Below are 20636 nucleotides of genomic sequence, written 5' to 3'. Positions count from 1 at the left end.
TAGCTCAAATGAAATAGTAGGTGGCTTAGGAACATATATGTACTATATAGTTATACATACAAAGGATTAATATTTCTGAACTTATTTTAGTCCATAGAATTCAGCCTAAGACCATATTAAGTTTTTATTCCACTGATTTTAAAAATATATGGAGAGAGGAAAGCAAAATTGAAAAGAACCTTAATGAAACCTATTTTTTCTTTGAAAACTAATTTTTATTTTTCAAGGTATAACTTTAAAAAGTTGAACTACAACTCTCGTACAAACTTAGGTAGGCAGCAGAGATCTATTTGCTTATTAATAGGGAAAACTGTAAAATGACGAAGTTGGTTCCAAGAGCATTTTGGGGATCTGTGTATTTACAGGCAATTAGGAAGAAAGTTTGGTTAGATACAAAATAATTGTTTGGTTAGATGCAAAATTGGTTAACTTCCTATAGTGCAATAAAATCATAAACACTGCGGTAATCTTTTTCTCTGGATAGACTGAATAAAATGTGCAAGTTACCATGTAGCTTCACTGTGGCTGGGATCTAATCAATAGTGAAGAGCGAAGCCAAACGAAACTGCAGAATTAACTAGCCCCTGGGTGGACCTGTTAACCAATGTCTCAGTTTGACAATGAAAGGTCACACTCTTCTCCCTTATTTCCAAGTTTTGGTAAATTTTCTGATTACCCAGTTAGAAAAATTATGAGTTTTTTGTTGTTGTTGTCAACTCATTAACTTATATAGGTTTGGACTAAAAACCACTATCACAGCTGCTTCTGGGAGTAGAAAGATTAAAAAGGGGGATGGGGATCTTATTTCAAAATTCAAATAAAATAATTCAAATTCAAATAAGAATATTTAATAGATGCTACATCCCATATCCAGGTCAACATGGCAGGCGAAATGAACAATGCAAAGAGCGCAGGACAAATATCCCCAAGTGAATGAAGCCAGTGGGGGGACTGACAGTCCTTCCTTCTTCCAACAGGGCTGCCTTTATTCAAAGAGATAGCGTTTGTGGATTCCTTCTCTGCATCCTTTGTAAAGGTGCTAGCTAGGGAGCCGAGCTCAGGCGGGCTGCTCTGGGCGTAGCAAGCCCCACCCCTGCACAGTGTCCTAATCACCAGCTAACCCCTGGAATAAATTCTCCACTCGCCCTACGTGGGCTCATTCACAGCTCTGTAGTCCGGGGCTGGGCGCTTTCTCTCTGGGACTGAAATAAGAGCGCTCTAGACAGATCAGGTGTGATGCAGCCAGCCCTGCTTCAGAGCCTATTCTTTTTCCTAGGCAATAACAACAATAACAAAAAACCACACACACACACACCCCACACACAAAACACCAAACAGCAGCAATGCCTCCCTCCCCCTTCTCGTTCTCTCCTGACTTTTCCGAAAGATGGATGAATCTCTGCGAGCCTCCACCCTGAGGGTGGGGTGGGAGTGTGGGGGTTGGGGTGAGCTCTGTAAAATTTGTAGGAGACGTGAGGAAGAAAGCAAGTCTCCCGGGTATTTCAGCACTTCGGCAGGAACACGGGGGCATTCTCATTGGCAGCCTCGGGGGTGGTTGGCACAAAAAGCCTAAGATTAAACGCGGCGCCTGGGCTGGCGAGGTTGGGGTCGCGCGGTAACTCTCCAGGTGCTCCTCGCTGGATCCCGGGGTCCCGGCCCCGCCGCCGCGCCCCGCCCAGCTCTGTCCCCGCAGCCTCGCGGGCTGCCGGGCTTTGTGGTTCGCCCGTGCAGCTGGGCCCCTGCTGGGGGTGTCGTTACGAGCATGTGCAGACAGCAGCCCAAGGTAGAGCGAGCGTGCCGGGCGAGCCCGGAGACTTGCCTTGCAATGCCATGTTTGTGTATGTGCTCTAACTCCCGGAGAGCAATCAGGGAGACGGCTCCCCAGCCAGACTTGGCTGATGTTTTCTTGTTTCTGTTTCAGCCTTCAGGATAATTCCTTCAGCAGCACCGCTGTAACAGAGTAAGTGATTCTTACCCTTAAAATTAGACTTGCATGCCTTTCTCTGGAAGCAACTATCGTGAAGGTATCCTCCACCGTTCCCAGCCGCTGTTCGTTTGAGATGCATTGTCTCCCCGAATCTGGGGCTGAGAAGACCATAAGACTTGCTGACTGTTGGGGCCCAGAAATCTTTACAGGTTGAAACCAGCATTTTAGCAGCTGTGGGAGAGATATTAAAACCAGCTGATTGCTTGCAGGAGCTCAGTGCTCCAAGATACATGTTCTTGGAGCTCAGATTTTTTAAAAAAAAAATCTATTTGACGTGTTAGAAGGGAAGCTTTGTTTTATTTTGCCAACATTGGTGTCAGTTTTCATGGAGTGCACACTATATACATTTACAGCAATAGGAGGTAGATGTGATATGAGTTGAATTCCAGCATGTGGTAAACAGGCTAAACTTATCTTGGCCCTCTCTTGTCTATAGATTTTTAAGACATATCAGAGTAAACTTTTCTTGCATGCCCTTTGTCATTTTTGTCTTCTGACTTCAGAGATGTAGCTATAGGAGGAATGAGCCACCTGGTCCTATGGTTAAAGCTGTTGATTAGGGCAACTAACACCCTTCAAACATGGAATGAAGTGTGCCAGAGAGCACAGTATTTTTTTAAAGATATTTATAGGTTATAGTTTTAATTTTTGTCATCCTTTCCTTAATATGTTTTCCTAATATTATACTATATTTGTTAAAAATTAACAGGTAGTATATTTTGATAATGCTGTATGTAATTTATATATACGTATACGTGTGACTATGCACTTCATTTAGCATTCTTTCTCTAGGCTAATTCATGATGTTTGCTTCTGGGACCTTTGTAGAAAGCACTCTAAACAGCTTTTCAGGAAAAGGGCATGTGTAAAGTTATATCCCCAACTACATTTAAAAAATGTTACGAGTTTGATATAGAAGGCCTCATTAACTGGGGAGCTGTTTGCTAAAATTCCCTAAAAAGCAAATAAATGTAGATACAGGTATCTTTTGACTTCCAAGTTCTACCACTGTCACAATGACTTGGTGAGGGAGGGGTAAGATTTCCAGTGCTTCCCAGGCCCTCGTTTTCCACATTCTTTTGTTTCTCTCTTTCGATGTGCTGCTCCTTTAGTGTCCAGTTTTGAGCAGACTTAAGTGGAGTCACTTAAAACAAACAAACAAACAAAAAACCAGGTTGACTCTAAAATATTCATCTGGACCCACATTCTGTTTATGAGATTGCTTGGTAACCTGTGCTGCAATGTTGCTTTTCTAAAAGCCTGAGAGAAGGGGAGAGAGGTGTGCTAAAGTGTACATCTGCAGGCCGAAGATGAGGCCCGGACTTCCTGCTCCAGGTGCACAGGTACTGCTCTCTTCCCTTGGCTGTGCTTACAAGCACCAAGTGCTTTCTGGCCCCGATTCTCAGGAGCCCGGTGTGGCCAAATCCTCAGTCAGTTGCAAGCACGGCGGGTTCAAAATGGAGACATTTAGCTACAGATTTCAGATAGACTTTTTTTTTTTTTTTTTTTTTTTCTGTAGAGGTTTCATGGTTAAATGCTGGGGAGAGTCTGGTGCCTTGTCTTTGGACACTCCCCAAGGAGTTCTGATTGCATAAGATCATGTTTTTACTTTCAGAGGAGTGACAGTGATTTATTTTAAAAGGCACTGAGAGATAATTGGTATGCCATCTGGCTAATATAAAAATCTAAAGAGCCTATTGAAAACATACCAAAAGCTTCATAGGTGTAACACTTCATTGACTAGGATTGTTTAAAACTAGTCATCGTCCACAATAACATTTTTCCCTCTCCTCAGTAATATGAACCATATTCCGTGCTTCTCTGGGCATGACCCCATAACCCTCAGGACCAACGTGCTATAGCCTGAGACACAGACACGGCAGGTGCTCAGGAAATGTTTGGGTGTGGCCTTGGCCTACACAGAGGAGGGACTTTTCTCCCTTCTATGTTTTGGATACAAGAAAAGCTCTTCTGCCTCCTGTCCCCACGCCATTCCTACTTCCTCCTACTCACACCCACTTGTTTTCTTCAATGCCTGACATTTCACCTAGACATGATTTCTTTTGGATTAAGGTCTCTTGTAGTGACCCTTATTAAAATGGAAATTAAAAAGTTTGTGCCCTTGGGAAGTGGATTCAGATTGTCATGAATACTTTAATATGAATTATTTTAGCTGACCTATTTTCTAACCTGTTATGGCTATGGTTGTCTTAGAAGGGAGTCTTAGAAGAGTCAAGGGGAAAGGGAAATTGGGAGGTACTCAAGGACGGATTTTATCTTCTTCTTGGTTTTTCCCAGGCCTGGCACTATCTATGCAGCTCTGGACAAATTCAGTTTTTTTTCCACCCCAATGTTTTCGTCACAATGGCCTTGGCCTTTTCTTCTCTATCTGTGGCACTTTTTCATCTACTATTTTTGCATGATCATTTGTGACATTGCCCTGGCCAACTTGCTATTTTGAATAAAGCCTGCAATAATTCTGATTAGTTATCATTCAAAGCAGTGGTTCTCAAAGCTAACTGATCACCAATAGCAATGGGGAATGGGATTGGAGCTTGTGAAAAATGCAGTCTCCCAGGCTTTTTCTCAAAGTGGGAACCCAGAATGGGTGATTTTATTGGTGTCAGGACAGTGCTGGTTTGGGATTTGGAAACCTTTAGGTCAGTGTTACATATTTAGAAACATAGCAGTTCTATGGGTAGGCAGTGTGTTTTAAAAATCCACATTCCTGGGCTCTGCCCTCAGAGAGTTGATGTAGTGGGGCTGGGGTCTTCTATGTTGACCAGGCACTTCAGGTAGTGCTAATGCAAGTGGTTCTGGGGCCACATTTTGAGAAACCCCACAGGAGGCTGTACCTCTGCAACTCTGCCTTCAGGGAACGTGGTACTACAGAGCAAGTGTAAGTATCTTTATAGCACAGCTACATTTTATCTCACAGTCAGTCTGAGGCCTCTCTTCTGTTTTAGGCAGCAAAGAGAACTTATTGTGGGCACTTCTTGCACCATCATTCCTCTAAGAAATGGCATGCCCTGTCTCTTGTGAGCCTTTAGCATATAGACTGAACAGATCATTTGGTTCCTGCTTTTTGGACTCAATGTGGTGGAGCAGAAACAATCCAGGCTTCACTGCTTTAGGCCTTGGGATCTTGACTTACAACTTAGCCCAGGTGCAAAGGTAAATACCTCGGACCATTCTCAGGCTGAATTGAGATTATATGAAAGAGCAGGTGAGCTGTGAAGTACCACACAACTTTTTCTTGTTTGTGGTTGATTGAGGGAGCAAAACTCCAAATAGGAAAAAAAAAGTAGCAACCCTGAGCATTTCACAAAGAAATAAGGGGCTTCAGGGAAAAGACAGAAAGGATTTGTTAACTGAATAGAAGTTGATGGTCTTTACCAAAGTAAATGAAAATTCAAATGAACTAAAACAGGTTGTAAAAGTGTGCTGTGTAAGCCAGGAGGTAGCTATATTTCAATTACTCTATCTGTGAGCTTGGAATTGTGTTCCTTGGGTGGCACCTGGAGTTGTTTAGTAGGCATTAATATTAGATCAACTAATGAGGTCCAGCTTCGTACTTCAGAAGCTTCTCCAACTTTGTATGTTCTGGTGCCAAGTTTCCATTTTTAACTGATTGTACTTTGAGGAGAAAGATTAATAAATCAAATGGGGGGGGGGAATAAGTTCTTGCCAAATCCCCAAACAATAGGTATTGTTGAGCTCCAGGATTGACGCTCCAAAGGGCTTTGCTTAAGCCCTAGATCTTTGGAAGCAACAATTCTACATTTTTGTTCTTCATTTATTTTCCTACTTTGCAATTGAAAAACATTTTTATCCACATTACAAAGCCCAGGTGATCTATTAGCTGAATGCTACTAATGAAGGAGAACAAAGCAATACTTGTAAATTTGTTTTCCATGAGATGGACAGAGACGACTATTGGTGAGAAAGCAAGGAAGGTTGGTTTATTCTATTAAAAGCAGCATTTTATTGTTTTTTTTGTTTTTTTTTTTTTTTTTTTTGAGTCAGAGTCTTACTCTGTTCCCCAGGCTGGAGTGCAGTGGTGCGATCCAGCTCACTACAGCCTCCACTTCCCAAGTTCAAGTGATTCTCATGCCTCAGACTTCTGAGTAGCTGAGACTACAGGTGTGTGCCACCACACCTGGCTAATTTTTAGTACAGACAGTTTTCACCATGTTGGTCACGCTGGTCTCAAACTTCCAACTCAGGCCCACCTTGATCTCCCAGAGTGCTCGGATTACACACGTCAGACACTGCACTAGGCCAACTAATTTTTTAAATTGCCAGAGGTAACAAAATGTTTCAGTAGGTAGAGAAGGTTAGAGTCTGTGGGTGCCCTTTGTTTAACTCACTACAAAACTATAAATTAAAAAAAAAAAGATTTTAAGGGAAGAGGGCTGGAGCTTTAATAGATTCACTCTGTGAGTTAATTATACACCATTGTCAGTAAAGAATATTTTAAATTGTTAAATTATCTCATGGTATAAATACTATATTATGGTTATATTTATGTATGTAGGTATTTATTTACTTTATTTTTGTCTACTCATTACATTGTGGATTTCTTAAGGCAAGGTTCAGATCTTTTTTCAAATTTTGTGACCTTTAGAAGCAGTGCTACACAAAATGTGAGTCTCCAAATTGTTTATAACTTGTCTGAAATAAGATAAAAGCAGAAATAGGGAGTAGATATCTAATAACTTTAATAGGAATTTGACATGGCTGTGACATTTTTACCAAAGTGTTTGTCCACAGTGGTGTGGAAATAAAAAAACAAACTGGTCTGTCCCAAACCCTGAGAGTTTGAGAAGCACAGCTCCAATGTCTAATGTAGTACCTGAATTCTGTAAATACTCAATAAATGCTGATTAAATTATTGCAGAGATCAGATCTCTTAGGGAACAATGTTAATATTTCAATTCAAGAATTTTTTAGTGTCTCTGGGGTACTCTGGCACTGTGGCAATATATCTAGGAAAAGAAATTATAGTGATTTCTACTCATGGAATTAATAACTAATCAAAAAGATCTCGGTGCAAAAGATTACAAAGGGATGTGAGGTGAGATATAGTTGTTTGTCAGAACCTCACAATGAAGAGTAAATGTTTATGGATTAAAGTTAAAGTAGGAACTTGGCACATGTATTAGTCAGGCTTCTCTAAAGGGACAGAATTAAGAGGATATATGTAGATGTGAAGGAGAGTTTATTAGGAGAATCAACTCACATGATCACAAGGTGAAGTCCCACAATAGGCCATCTGCAAGCTGAGGATCGAGGAAGCTACTTTGAGTCCCAAAACCTCAAAAGTAGGGAAGCCAACAGTGCAGCCTTCAGTCTGTGGCAGAAGGCCTGAGAGCCCCTGGCAAATCATTGGTGTATGTCCAAGAGTCCAAAAGCTGAAGCACTTAGAGTCTGATGTTCTAGGGCTGGAAGCATCCAGCACAAGAGGAAGATGTAGGCCAGAAGACTCAGGCAGTCTATTCTTTCCAACTTCTTCTGCCTGCTTTATTCTAGCAGCACTGGCAGCTGATTAGATGGTGCCCACCTAGACTGAGGGTGTGTCGGCCTCTCCCAGTCCTCTGACTCAAATGTTAATCTTCTCCTTTGGCAACACCCTCACAGACACACCCAGGAACAATACTTTGCATCCTTCAATCCAATCAAGTTGATACTTAATATTAACCCATCACAGCACATTAGTGAGAACATGGCACTTGGGTGAGCTTGGCTGGGAAGGTACTGAGCTGGGGAAGCCTGACTTGAGCAGTGAAGGATGAGCAGGAATTGAAGACAGAAAAAGTATTCTAGGCTCGAGTGAGGCTGGGTGGGAATGGTTGGGAACAGGAGCAAAGGCTTCATCCTACACTACAGCGAGAGGGGTCCTACTCCAGATTCCCCTAGGCAGGGTGGAGCACTGGAGATTTTTCAATATAGAAGAGCCAATAATTTTTCATAAGGTTAATCCAGAAGTTTTATGAAAAGGAACCCTTTCCTTTTCACAAGATCAAGAAAGTCTGAGGCCAACAGAGTAAGCTAAATAGAGGCTGGTATGGTTTGGGACTGCCTCAAGCAGAAAAAATGCAAAAAGGCATATAGTGGAATCTCTTTTGAGCCAGTGACAGGCTACCAGTCTTGATGTCCAATGTCCCCTCAAGTGCTGTGAATACTTAGGTCCTTGCTAAGATCCTGTTAGTTTAGGTGACACAGGACGCTGGAGGCAAAAAGGAGTCATGTCTGGCTCTGAGCTTTTAAGCTCACATGATATAACAACATTGGTATCATAAACTGGTAGGCATAGGAACTGGAACTTGTTTGGGAGAGAATGCTGAGGAGTGTTTCATCTTTTAGTTTTCCATGTTAATCTTGAGACAATTCTAGATTGTTGTTTCTATGGCTATAGCAGACAGTTGGATCTGATGTGATTTTTCTTCTCTCACTCCAGGTGTGACGAAGATCCAGTCTCTCTACATGAAGACCAGACTGATTGCTCCAGTCTCAGGTATAAGCCACCATTGCTTGGTCCATATTTGTGAGAGACAGAAACCACCTAGGTCTGGTGGCTCTCCTTTGAATTCTAGTCTCTTCTTTGAATTCCAATTATTTGTTCTCATGCCTCATCTCTTCTCCTATATTTTTACCTCTTGACAAAATTTTTGTCTTTTCCACTTTTGAATACCACCCCCTTAGCACCCAGGGCAATACCTTACATATGGGAACACTTGATAAATGCCTATTGAACTGAATATTGATTAGCCTATCTCAATATTCTCATCACACACTCTAAAGAAGAGGCTCTAGATTATTCACCAAACATGTTATTAAGTGTCTGTAGTATGATCCTGGTCATTAAAGGCTTATGGTACTGTTGGCAAAACCTTCACTGTTAATCGTTTCTTCCACATTTACTTTGTTCCAGGTACTTTTATCTGAATCTTATTATTTGATATAAACTGAAAGGAATCTGATATTTCCCTTCTCATCCTATAGATGGAGAAACAGACACTCAGGTATGATAGCTCATCCAAGATAGCATAGCACTATGAGACAGAATTTAGGCCCAGGTCTCTCTGACTTTAAAGTCCACTTACTGGATAACAAGTATCTCTTGAAGGCCAATTTTCTGTGCCAGGAGCCAGTCGTAATTTGGGATGGAGAAAGACAAACCAATGCTGCTCCTAAGCATTCAGTTTGCTAGAGGACATGGGCAAGAATATAGATGTGGATGCTACAGTGCCTTAAGTGCTACTATACTAGAGGTAAATAGTGGATTCACTTAGAAGAACCAAACAGCCCAGAGAGCTTTCTTGGATTGATTCCTGAAGAAAATTACGCAAGGCATATTACTCTTTTTTTTTTGGTGAGGTCCAAGCCCAAGAAAAAGAGGATGCCACCAAACAGAATGAGTATCTTACTGGAAAGCCAATAAACGGTAGAGAGAATTGTTTGAGTTGCAGGAACAGCAGGTGGTTCAGGATGGTAGGAACCCTGGGAACCTGGTGGAGTGAGGAGGTAAAAGGTAAGATAAGAAGGGAAGCTTTAGAGGTAAACAAAGAACCGATTTCCTAGAGTTTGTGTTCCTTGCTAAGGAGTTCAAAATTATCTTGGAGGTATTGGAGAAATTTAAAAGAACTCTCTTTTTTTCCCTTTGCAAATAACCACATGGCTATGGCCCTGCCTGAGAGTAACAATAGCTTTCATTTATTAGGTTGCAGCCTTGGGTCAGTTTTCTGTGGTAGGCATTTCACAGAGACTGTATTATCTCTGTTAAGCAGACATTACATCTATTTTATTAATGAGGATCATAGGGGTGAAGTGATGTTGCCCAGGCCACATGACTAATAAGTGGGAGGATCTTTCAGACCCTAGCTCTTTTCAGGACACCAAGCTTATTCTCAGTCATGATTTATTCCAATAAGTAGTGGCATAAATTACATAAACTGTGCTTTTCTGTTTTGAGATCCTGAAGAACCAATAATATGTGAGAAACTATATTTCTAAATAGGACTTTTGTAACCAGGTTTTACATTTGTGTAATGGGAGAAAGATGCTTTTTGCCCCCTCTCCCCTTTCCTGGCTTTCCAAGTCAAGGAAGCAAACAAAATCACATTTATAAGTTTTGGATGACTTGAAAATGTGACATAAATGATATAAAAATAAAGTTCAGGTATTATTTTGGAAATGAGTATATCAAAAAAATAATTTTGGATTCGAAAAGCTATTTTTTTTTATTCTCGAGTGTTCTATAATCCTACTCGAATGAGAGCATATAGGTAACTGTAAAGGCAGCTGTTCTTTCTTTTGTTTCTCATGCAGGATCATGGAGTGGATGGGTTTCCTGTGAGAAAAATGTACTTCAAATGAACTAGTGTAGTTTCCAATTCATAGTTTGATATTAATTTCCAGATCTATTAGTGACTTAGAATTCTTTTAAAATTGTAAATGACCTCACAGCAAGACTGTTAACCAGTGTCATTGGCATTGATTTGTTTTTCAGTTTTTAACATTGAATAATTATTTTAATTGTTGGGTTCTCCTTTATCAGATAGCACTACTACTTTTGTCCTGGATTCAAGTTTAACTATTTCACACAGTTTTATTTTTATACCTGTCCCACTGCAACCTGGTCATGATCCAGACCCCCTGTCATGATATTTGCTTTGCTCTTTTCCCAGAGACTACCTGGAACTCATCTTCCCTGATGCCAGCTCAGTGAATTTAATCTGCTTTTTATTCGTTAAAAGTTGTTTTGAATGGTGGGCATTCCTTTGCTGGTCTTGCCACTGGCTTTATGTGTCCTTGAGCAGCCAGGAATTGCTTTCCAGGTGACTTTGCAAATGCTGTTTTATGGGTGCTTTTGGTAAGGGAGCATGAGGGAAAAACAACACCTGTGGGAAGCAGCCACTCCTCATGCATTTCATATTCCAGTGACAGTGATTGCCGGTGGATTAAGGTTAATGATATGAATTACATAGAGAAGGCCCCTTCTAGTTATGTCTATGTTGTTTGCTGAATACTTAGCACAATGAAAAATAAAATGCATCTAGATTTAAGTAGAAAAATGGCTTCAAATAAGAGTGTTGTTATGTCAGTATTTTTGAGAAAATTGAAACTGGAGAGGGGTAAGGACATTGTACAGAATTTGACTGTTGAGCGAAGAACACAAGGGCCATCCCAGCCCTCAATATATGAAGATAATACCACCCTCTTCCATCTTCTTCAGAATCAGAACCTGGACACTGAGATGTTTGACTTTGCATTCAGGACATTGTTCAGAGGGCCTGGGTGGGTAAAATTTGGTCCATACCTTATATTTTACCCAGGCAACATGTAGCCTATCAAAATAGATCCTGTTAAATTTTTAAGTACCTCTGAAAGTTGTAGGGGATGATTATAAACTGACATTGCCAATGAAGAGGAAGCATGGTGCCTTGAACCAAGAACACAGGTGTGAGTCTGGATACCCACCTGAGGCCTCTGGGTCTTTGTGGATTAGTTCTTCTATTAGGAATGCGATTTAATCTCTTAGAGTCTTCATCTATAAAGTAGGGATGATGATATCTCACCTGAATATATCACATTATTATTGTGAGAGGGAAATGTGATATATGCGAAAGCTTCTTAAAGTGAAAATTTAAAAATAAATAATAATTATATGTACATAGTTACAACTACACAAAGTTTGTATCCATTAACAAAGACCAGAAGGGAAGGGGAAGTGATATAGAGTGAAATTCACATTTCTTCTTCGTGCAAAACTGTCTGAGTGTATGCTAAAAATTTTGCTAGGTATCTATCCTATAAATACAGCAGCAATGAATATCTCCAGCCTTCTTTCCTGCAGCAGTTTATTCATCTTTTTTTAAGTGCTTTCTAAATTGGGTCTTTCCTGTTTTAGAGATGAAAACAATAAAGAGAACTACCCCGACGCAGGGGCTCTGGTAGAGGAGCATGCACAGCCCTCCTGGGAGCAGCAGCAGCAGCACGTAGAGCAGACCGTGCTGGTGGACTGCGTATTGCGACCCAGCATGGGCAACTTCAAGTCCCGGAAGCCCAAGTCCATCTTCAAAGCAGAGAGCGGGAAGAGCCACGGAGAAAGTCAGGTAGCAGTTCTCGCTCTCTCTCTTTCCTTAGGCCTTTGCCAAGATGGGTGATTCTCAGGTTAGGGCAGACGTTTCTGGCAGACGATTCGAGTGCACCGTCTTGCAGGAGGGGATTGGCATGACTTGTCATTGTGTGCTCTGCCGGCCTGAGACAGGTAGAAGCTCTTGCAGGTTAAAAGCTGGATGCTCTGAGCTGGCTAATAATTTGGTGCCCTTTAAAATATGTTCTTAAATATTGGACTTTGATTATTTATTTATTTATTTGGAGACAGAGTCTTGTTCTATCCCCCAGACTGGAGTGCAGTGGTGTGATCTCAGCTCACTGCAACTTCCGCCTCCTGGGTTCAAGCAATTCTCCCGTCTCAGCCTCCCAAGTAGCTAGGATTACAGGCACCCACCACCATGCCCAACTAATTTTTTTTTTGTGTGTGTAGTTTTAATAGAGACAGGGTTTCGCCATGTTGGCCAGGCCAGTCTCGAACTTCTGACCTCAGGTGATCCACCTGCCTCAGCCTCCCAAAGTGTTGGGAACAGGCGTGAGCCACAGTGCCCAGCTATTGGACTTTGATTTAAAGGAGCAGCTGCATTCTTTTGAGGGGGAGAATATGAAGGAGGATCTCTCTGTTTTCATTCAGCCAGGTTGTTTTCGTGTCTCAGAGGTAGGGACTCTCCTCAGCAAAACCAAAATACTCAGTTTCATCCAGAGCTATTCTTTTAGGCTGAAGTTTAGCAGGTTGGAATAAACATACAAGTATATATGTGTGTGTAGTATCTGGTTTTCTGAGGTCAATAAATATTTAAATGAATAAAGGAAACATCTTTCTAATACATTTTGATAATAAATGGGTATTTTATTAATTTAAAAAAATTTTATATAAGAATGTAGCAAAGACTGATTTTTATCAGTCTTTATAAAGACTGATAAATTATATGAAATTATATGAAATTATAAATTTCATATAATTTATGAAATTTATGGTGCTTTTTTTTTTTTTTTTCCTGAGACAAGGTCTCACTGTGTCACCCAGGCTGGAGTGCAGTGGCACAATCTCAGGTCACTGCAACCTCCACCACCAGGTTCCAGTGATCCTCCCACTTCAGCCTCCCCTATTAGCTGGGACTACAGGCACAAGCTGCCACGCCCAGCTAATTTTTGTATTTTCTTGGTAGAGACGGGGTTTCAGCATGTTGACCAGGCAAGTCCTGACCTCGTGATCCACTTGCCTCAGCCTCTCAAAGTGCTGGGGTTACAAGAGTGAGCCACCACGCCTGGCCTTTATGATGCCTTTAAAATAGATTGAGTTAATATAATCTACTTTACCCTTAAAAAGAGGTTAATATTTCCAACATTGAGATTTTACTTGTAATGCACCTAACATAGTGTTGGGGCCATGTTCCATAAGCGTTCACTTTGCTTTTTTGTTAACATTAAATGTAAACTTTAAAATTATGTGGGAGGCTGTAAGTGTAATAGGTTAATTTTGTAGTAACTTTTAAGCCCAGTCCTATTTAGCAAATGTGTATCAGGAGATCTTCCTGTTATAACAACTTTGGCTGGGCAGGTTTTTTAACCTTGCATTTGTTATTTGCCTTGTGATTTTTATCTTCCTTCTTCCTTGGCATTGCAACCTTTTATTTAGTCAGTTAATTTCGTAGTGAGATGAAAATACCTTCTGCATTAATGAAGCTGTGTTGCAATTATCTTAAACCAAGTGTAACTGTTGTTGCAGAGATGTGAATGTGAAATACCATTTGAGTTATGATTAGCTTGAGATTATTACTGAAGGCACTCCAGCACCTAACTAATTAGAAGAGTCATGCTAGGGAGGCCACAGGTTCCCCAAGGGCTGCCCCCAGAGTCTGACTGATCCCAGGGATGTTCTGACCTTGAATCTACTACCACCGGTCATAGTAAGCTTCAGGGTGACCAGCCATCTCTCCTCAGAGTGCCTTCTTTCTTGTCATCCTGTAGTCTGGCCTCACAGAAATTGCACAGTTGTCACTTGTAATAAGGTGCTAATGGGGCATGTAATTCCCAACCTGTTGCTCATACACAGGTAGATTTCAGGGGAGAAACATGCTTGTATAGTCTTTACTCATAATACAGCATTGGAATCCTGGACTACAGGTAAAATTCCCACTGGAATTTAAGTGGCCTGTTTTATCTGATACAATGAGCTGCATTCACAAATGCCTTCCATTCCAAGCAAGACATTTGTTGAATAATGGAATTTTTCAATTATATCTGGGTTAAAAGAAGACAGATTATTACTGAATGCATATAAATTATCCTAGTACCATAAGAATGTAAGGACACTTGGTATGAGTTTCTGAACTCTGGGGATCAGTGAGACTCAGATACCATTTTTAAATGTTTTATTTCAGTTTATATTAGCAGCATCTACTAAATTGTTGTGAGTTGCAGATAATTGAATCACAGAGAGGACTTGTTATATATTCAAAAATAGAACAATAAAACAATGATATACTAAATAAATAACTAAAATAAAATTTTCTTTATTAATCCATTCAATCTTCTTCTTATTATTATTATTTGAGACAAGGTCTCTCTCTGCCACTCAGACTGGAGTGCAGTGGTATGATCATGACTTACTGCAACCTCCACTTCCCAGGCTCAAGGGATCCTCTTGCCTCAACCTCCCAAGTAATGGGGACTACAGGCACCTGCCACAACGCCCAGCTAATTTTTTTTTATTTTTAGTAGAGATAGGGTTTTACCATGTTGGCCAGACTGATCTCAAGTGATCTGCCCTCCTCCAAAGTGCTGGAATTACAGGCGTGAGCCACTACAGCCAGCCTCAGTCAGTCTTGTATAATTAATTCTTGTTCCTCTTGATCTCGGGTTAGTGGTATCATGACACTGTCTGCTTCTCCACTAAAGTTCTGCAAATCCTGACTCAGTCCACTGGTGTCATCATATGCCTGTATCCTAGAGTCTGTCATTTAAAATGTCAATTGTTTAAAGTGTCTGGTCCTTTACTATGAGGCTGTTGAGATTCATCTTTACCAAAGACACAAACTGTAGCCTAATGCTGAATAAAACCTCAGGCAAGCATTGGAGGAAATGAAACCATCTATAGATGACAGAAATAGAAATGGCTGTGGTTAGTTTACTACCGATAATTTTAAAATGCGAAAGGTCTGATGAGAGTTTATAATAAGCATAGCACATAATGTGACATGCAAACGAAGACAGTAAAATTATTCTACCAAAATTAGAATGTCTTGAGGATAATGAGTAAGCCGATTTTCAAAGAAGTCAGGGAATGTTATTTCTGATTTTATAAAAATGAATGAATATAGTTTTTTACAGAGAAAAAAACTCTCAAGATATAATACTCTTAAAAGATTCATGAAGTCTGGAGTAGGTCATTAAACTCAACAGACAAGTCTCATGTGCATCCTTGAGTGAAAACCAGTGACCTAGATATTGCTAGATTCAAATGAAAGAAATAAGGCTATGGATAAGTCAACATTCTAAATAATAACTACACTTATCACTTATCGGTATCATTCTCTAATATCAAGCAAAGCTCCACCAGGACTTGGACCAATATGGGAGAATTTGATATAACTATTTCATAAGAGTTTTCATCACAGGGAAAATGTCACATTAATTGGGTTTACCATGTAGTATGGTTGAGAGAATTGTTCTGTTTGTAAAGCTGCATTTATTTGGGGGAACTTGAGCTTATGTTGCAGCTACAAATCTTACCTGATGCTTGTTGCCATCATCAAGATACTGAGTTCTAATGGTTGTGCTATAGGATCATCATTCCCCAAAATCACTTATGAAGGCCTTATGGGCACAACCTTCATAAATTTAAAACCAACCCTCTTTGAAACTGAAGAGTACCATCATAGATGTTGCGCTACTGCCATTTCTGGGTTCTTTTTTTCACAAAGTTTGGAGGTAGGATCCCAGAGTGGCTCTTCAGGCTGATCCTAACCAGGTTAAAAACAAAGGTGCAAAACAGATAAAAGGAGCCAGATGGTAATTGTTGAAAGTTTGGCTTAATGTTCCACTTTCCTTACCTTTATTCTGATCCCCAAAGTCAGAATCAGAAGTTCTACTTCTGGAGGATCAGATTCAGATTTTAGTTTGAGCAACTTTTCTTTATTTGGCACTGACTACTTATATGAGAATGAACCGTGGGTAGGGTGGCAGAATCTGAGATTTTGTGTGCATTCATGAAAGACTGATTCCAGTTTTGCACCCAATTTGATTGAAAAAATGAAAATGGGAGAGATTTAGTTATATTTGCTGATATAACAGAAGACCAGGAACTGGGAGGCAATGCAAGAATGCCCTCGAATAAGTTAAGGTACTTAGAATAAGGAGAATATTTATTTGAATTGGAGTCGGTTTTCCTTTCTGCTTGTTTATCTCTTTCTTCCTTAGACAATAGGCTTTGCAAAAGAATGCCTTGGATAAGGACCATTTAATGATCTCTCTCCTGGAAGGACAAGTTTTAGGGATGCTATTGCCAGAGTTCCTTGAGATGATGAACTTGAAGTTAGAATGAAATGTTGAGTTGGTTGTTGTTAGGCATAAACTCCTGATCAAAGTGGAATCCAGTGACAGTTTACTCTTATGTAGTATCTAATTAGATAGCAAATACTCTTTTCAAGAAGGAGAACCAATTTAAGGTATGGATTATATGTTATAATATTTCATGAAAAATTAAAAATGATCCTGTATTGATCACCATGTAAGTCATAAAATTAATCCTTGACAACCCAATTTGCGGAGGATTAGACTTAACTAACAGAACCAACTTCCTGTAATGGACCTCATAACTGTCCGGAGGGCACTTATTTTTAGCAATGGTAGATGCAGTCTTGTCATCCCTACTCCCTGCCATCTGGCATCATGCTATGCACTGTCCTGCTGCCCTCCCCTCTGGTGGCTATTTTAGCAGAAGACAAAAAGTAGGAGGCTATATAGAGCTTTTCTGCGTGAGCTGTACACTGTGATCATACTGCTAATCCACCTCCTCGGGGAGACCAGCTGTTTCGTCTGGTGTACATCAGCATCAGGTTTCTTCCACTTGTCCCTGTAGATGTGTTAAGAGACTGAAGAGAGATCTAGGTCTGATTGTGAAATTTTCATTTTTATCTTTCTAGAGACAAAAAGCTCCCTAGACACTTTCAGGCAAAATAACCTAACTATAAAGTGTTTACTATATTTCTGGTATCAGAGGGCATAGTTCTTATTCTTACTGTATTAGACTCTAAATTAAGATAAGGACAATAGTTAATTCTGGGCCATTTCTCTTCTACCCCCCAAAAGAACTAAGATTATGTTTTCAATTATGGACGTACTTTTGTGCATTTTTTCTTGATGTATTACTGATCCACTGAGCAACTTCAAACTGTAAACGCAAGAAAACCAGAACAGCTGATTGATTCTGAGAGCACTGAAAAGCTAAAATAAACCTCAGATAGAAATTCCACTTGCTTTTCAGTGAGAGGAAGACTGTTAGGTTCTGAATATGCCTTTGAGGGCTTGCTTCTTGCAGTGTGTCTAGAGCTTGAATTCACTGAGATCCTAACAATTGGTCTTAGTTAGACAATTGTTTTGACACATTAGTTTGTGTTGTATTATTTCTCATGCATGATTTAGCAGCTACAGTTTATATGTTTTATATCAGTTTCTGATTAGGTATGGATTTGCTGGAAGATCTGTTACTGGTCAGGAAGAAAAGTGGTCCTCTGGGTTTGTGTTCCAAGTTTTTCTTCACTGTCTCAAGATAAAATGGTGAAGTTTCAGGGTGACAGGGCTCTGAGAAATGCAGGGTCCTGAAAGTGAGATCAGCTGAGTGAAATGTTTGGATCTACTGGTTTCTTGTGGTCTATCAGATTCTGATCCTCCTCTTTGAATTAAGCCTGTGGTTAAAGCTTAATGATTAAGCTGACAAAAAAAAATGCTATTTTTAGGAGGGAACCTGAGATGTCTGTAAAATCACTTTATCACTTTTTTTTGGAAATATATAAATATATTCAGCTTAAATACTCACATGAAGGAATCTTAAATGAAGTGATGTACTTAGTCTGCCTGTGCAATACATCTCAGAAATGTAAAAACCTAGCACTCAGACAGAGTTTGCATTCAAAACAACGTAATTTATTTGAGACTTTTAAGTTAATCAATGGAGAATTTGGTAATCTGGTATTGTAGCACTCAGGGCCACATTATATAACTGATATTCCATCTGTGATGGAAGTTATGGAAGAATCCTCTTTAAAATAATAAACATGAAGGTATTGACGGTGTTGGTTGAGTGTAGCAATGGAGGATGGTAAGGACTGATGCCTACTTACGTGCTGCTTGGAATATTAAACAGAGGTGCAGATGGCTGCCATACAGGATGACTGCTAAAATTGTTCATTTGCCATTTCCTATGCATCTTTTTCATACTTAAATAAATTCTGATTTAAAGAATTTATGGTTTTTCCTATATAGTTCCAAAGCGGGTTTTTACTATTATATAGCCATATAAATTCAGTCCAATCAAGATCTACTGATACATGGAGAGAAGAGGAGCATTCATGAGGCACCTTTGTCCCTATTGGTATCTGTTGACCCTCCATTGGGTTCCAAGACCTGCTGCCTCTACTATGGAGATGTTTCCTTTAATAAACCCAAGAGATAAATAGTTGAGTAGCAATTTAGTGATGTGGTAAAACACACAGTCCATAGCTGCAGTTAGACATGGGTTCAAATTCCTTCTGCTACTTTCTTTCTGTGTGACTTTAAGTATCACTTACCAGCTCTTTGTGTCATTTTTCCTATCTTTAAACTGGAGATAACAAATTATATCTATCTTAAGAGGTTGTTGAGGATTAAAGTTAATGATAATGTTTATATAATGAAAATGATATAAACTTAAACATTCAAATTTTAGGGGATTAGAAGTAGTTTTTAAAGTGTTTTATAGACTCATTTGGCTTGCATAAACACAAAAACCTCCTTAATTGCGTGTTTCATGAGTTCGCCTAGGCTGAACTCTGCTGCAATAACAAATAACCTAAATCCTTAGTGATTTAAACCAGTAGAAGTGCATTTCTCACACTATAACTCATATGGACCAGGAAGTACAATTCTACAATATGCCCTAAGAGGGAGAATGAAATACTGGACAATAGCACTAATGACTTCCATATCCCCTACTCAAAATAGCGCATAACCCAAAGCAAGATGAAGTTAATTGGTCTTTTTTCTTTTCTAGCCCTTCACACCACTGAAGTAGTAATGTTATTAATGTTAAGGACTAAAAGAAGAAAAAGAACATTAATTAGGTTAATTAATTATCACCAAAGGATATATGTGCTATTATATTATTGTTTTGAACAGGAACTAAACTTTTGTACAAGCATCCCTTCAGTGAAACACTTGCTTCATTATTATAGGGAAGAAAGAAGTAGGTCTAGCATTGATTTCTTTCTTACTGCCAAATGAAACTTCAAGCTCATTAATTTTGCCGTTTTATTTAGGAATAATGGTGGTCTTGCTCTCGTTAGAAGATTGGAGTGACTTTGGGTTATGCCAGCTCAGCCTGTGGTGCCATGATTTAGAGACATTTTAAAATTTGATTCAATAATACTTTCTAAAGAAAGGGGATTTAACAATATTGTCAGATATGGGAGCTGGGTTTCTGCACACACATACATATGCAAATGCACATCCTCATGTTCTTTGTGATATTTATCCAAGAGCAGGGTGTTCTTTAGGCAAAGAAAACAGCTTATCAAGGACTTAGCCTGTTTTGGAGCTTAGAAGTAAAGCTGTTTGGAAAGTCTGGATAGCAGAAACAAAATGAACTGACATTTTGGGTAACTAAGAATTGCTTATCTTAACTTTATTAAACATGGTTAAATAGCACCCAGGAACTGAGACATAACATATTAATCTCAAGCCTACAATTTTGGGCCCCATAGTTTTCCAGAGATGTAGTTGTCACATAAAATATGGGATGCCCAGTTAAATTTGAATTTCGAATAAACAACGAAGAATATTTTTAGAGTAAGTATGTCCCAAATATTGCATGGGATATACTTACTTAAATTACTTACTAAATGTAAATTCATTATCTAAAATTCAAATTTAACTGGGCATCCTGTGTTTTTATCTACTAACTCTGGGTGACCCTATCAAGAATGAATGGCATGAACATTTAATCAAATGCACCTTCTCCTCCCAAGGTAGAAATAACTAGCTGTACCCATGTGATCTGAGAGCTGCCAGGATTTTTTTGCTTTTTCTTTTATTTTTTTATTTTTTAGTTCAAACCTTAAAGGGTAGTTAAAGACAGGATAGGAAAGGAAGTTAGCAGACTAAGTCTAGGAGGTTTTTTGCACTATTTATTTTATCTTGAGTATTCAAACAGAATGAAACATCCTGGAAAAAACTGCTCACTCTCTTGGGATAATAAAGCCTTGAAAATTGGATAGATATTCTCAAAAAGTTTGAAAATCTGCTCCCAAATCTGTACACCACCTTCCCATAG

At 39.5% G+C, this 20636-nt stretch overlaps 1 protein-coding gene across 5 annotated transcripts in view; it reads left to right on the top strand.

Annotated features, from left to right (window-relative positions):
* The first annotated feature begins 1456 nt into the window (after nucleotides 1-1456).
* The window catches only part of FAM13C (family with sequence similarity 13 member C), a 113885-nt gene continuing 94705 nt past the window's right edge, over nucleotides 1457-20636 (top strand). For 2 of the 5 annotated variants that reach the window (XM_012445748.3, XM_012445747.2), the window contains exons 1-3: nucleotides 1791-1960; nucleotides 8448-8504; nucleotides 11901-12105. In XM_012445748.3, the coding sequence (XP_012301171.2) occupies nucleotides 1899-1960; nucleotides 8448-8504; nucleotides 11901-12105 (324 nt within the window). In that variant the 5' untranslated portion in view covers nucleotides 1791-1898. The other 3 variants (XM_012445749.2, XM_012445751.3, XM_012445750.3) reach the window with 3 other exon arrangements.

The sequence above is a fragment of the Aotus nancymaae genome, unplaced genomic scaffold (assembly GCF_030222135.1).
Source record: "Aotus nancymaae isolate 86718 unplaced genomic scaffold, 86718_ANA_hifiasm-v0.15.2.pri h1tg000010l, whole genome shotgun sequence".
Classification (NCBI taxonomy): Eukaryota; Metazoa; Chordata; class Mammalia; order Primates; family Aotidae; genus Aotus; species Aotus nancymaae.
The sequence above is the reverse complement of the archived record's forward strand: the minus strand, read 5'-3'. Positions and strand labels throughout refer to the sequence as shown.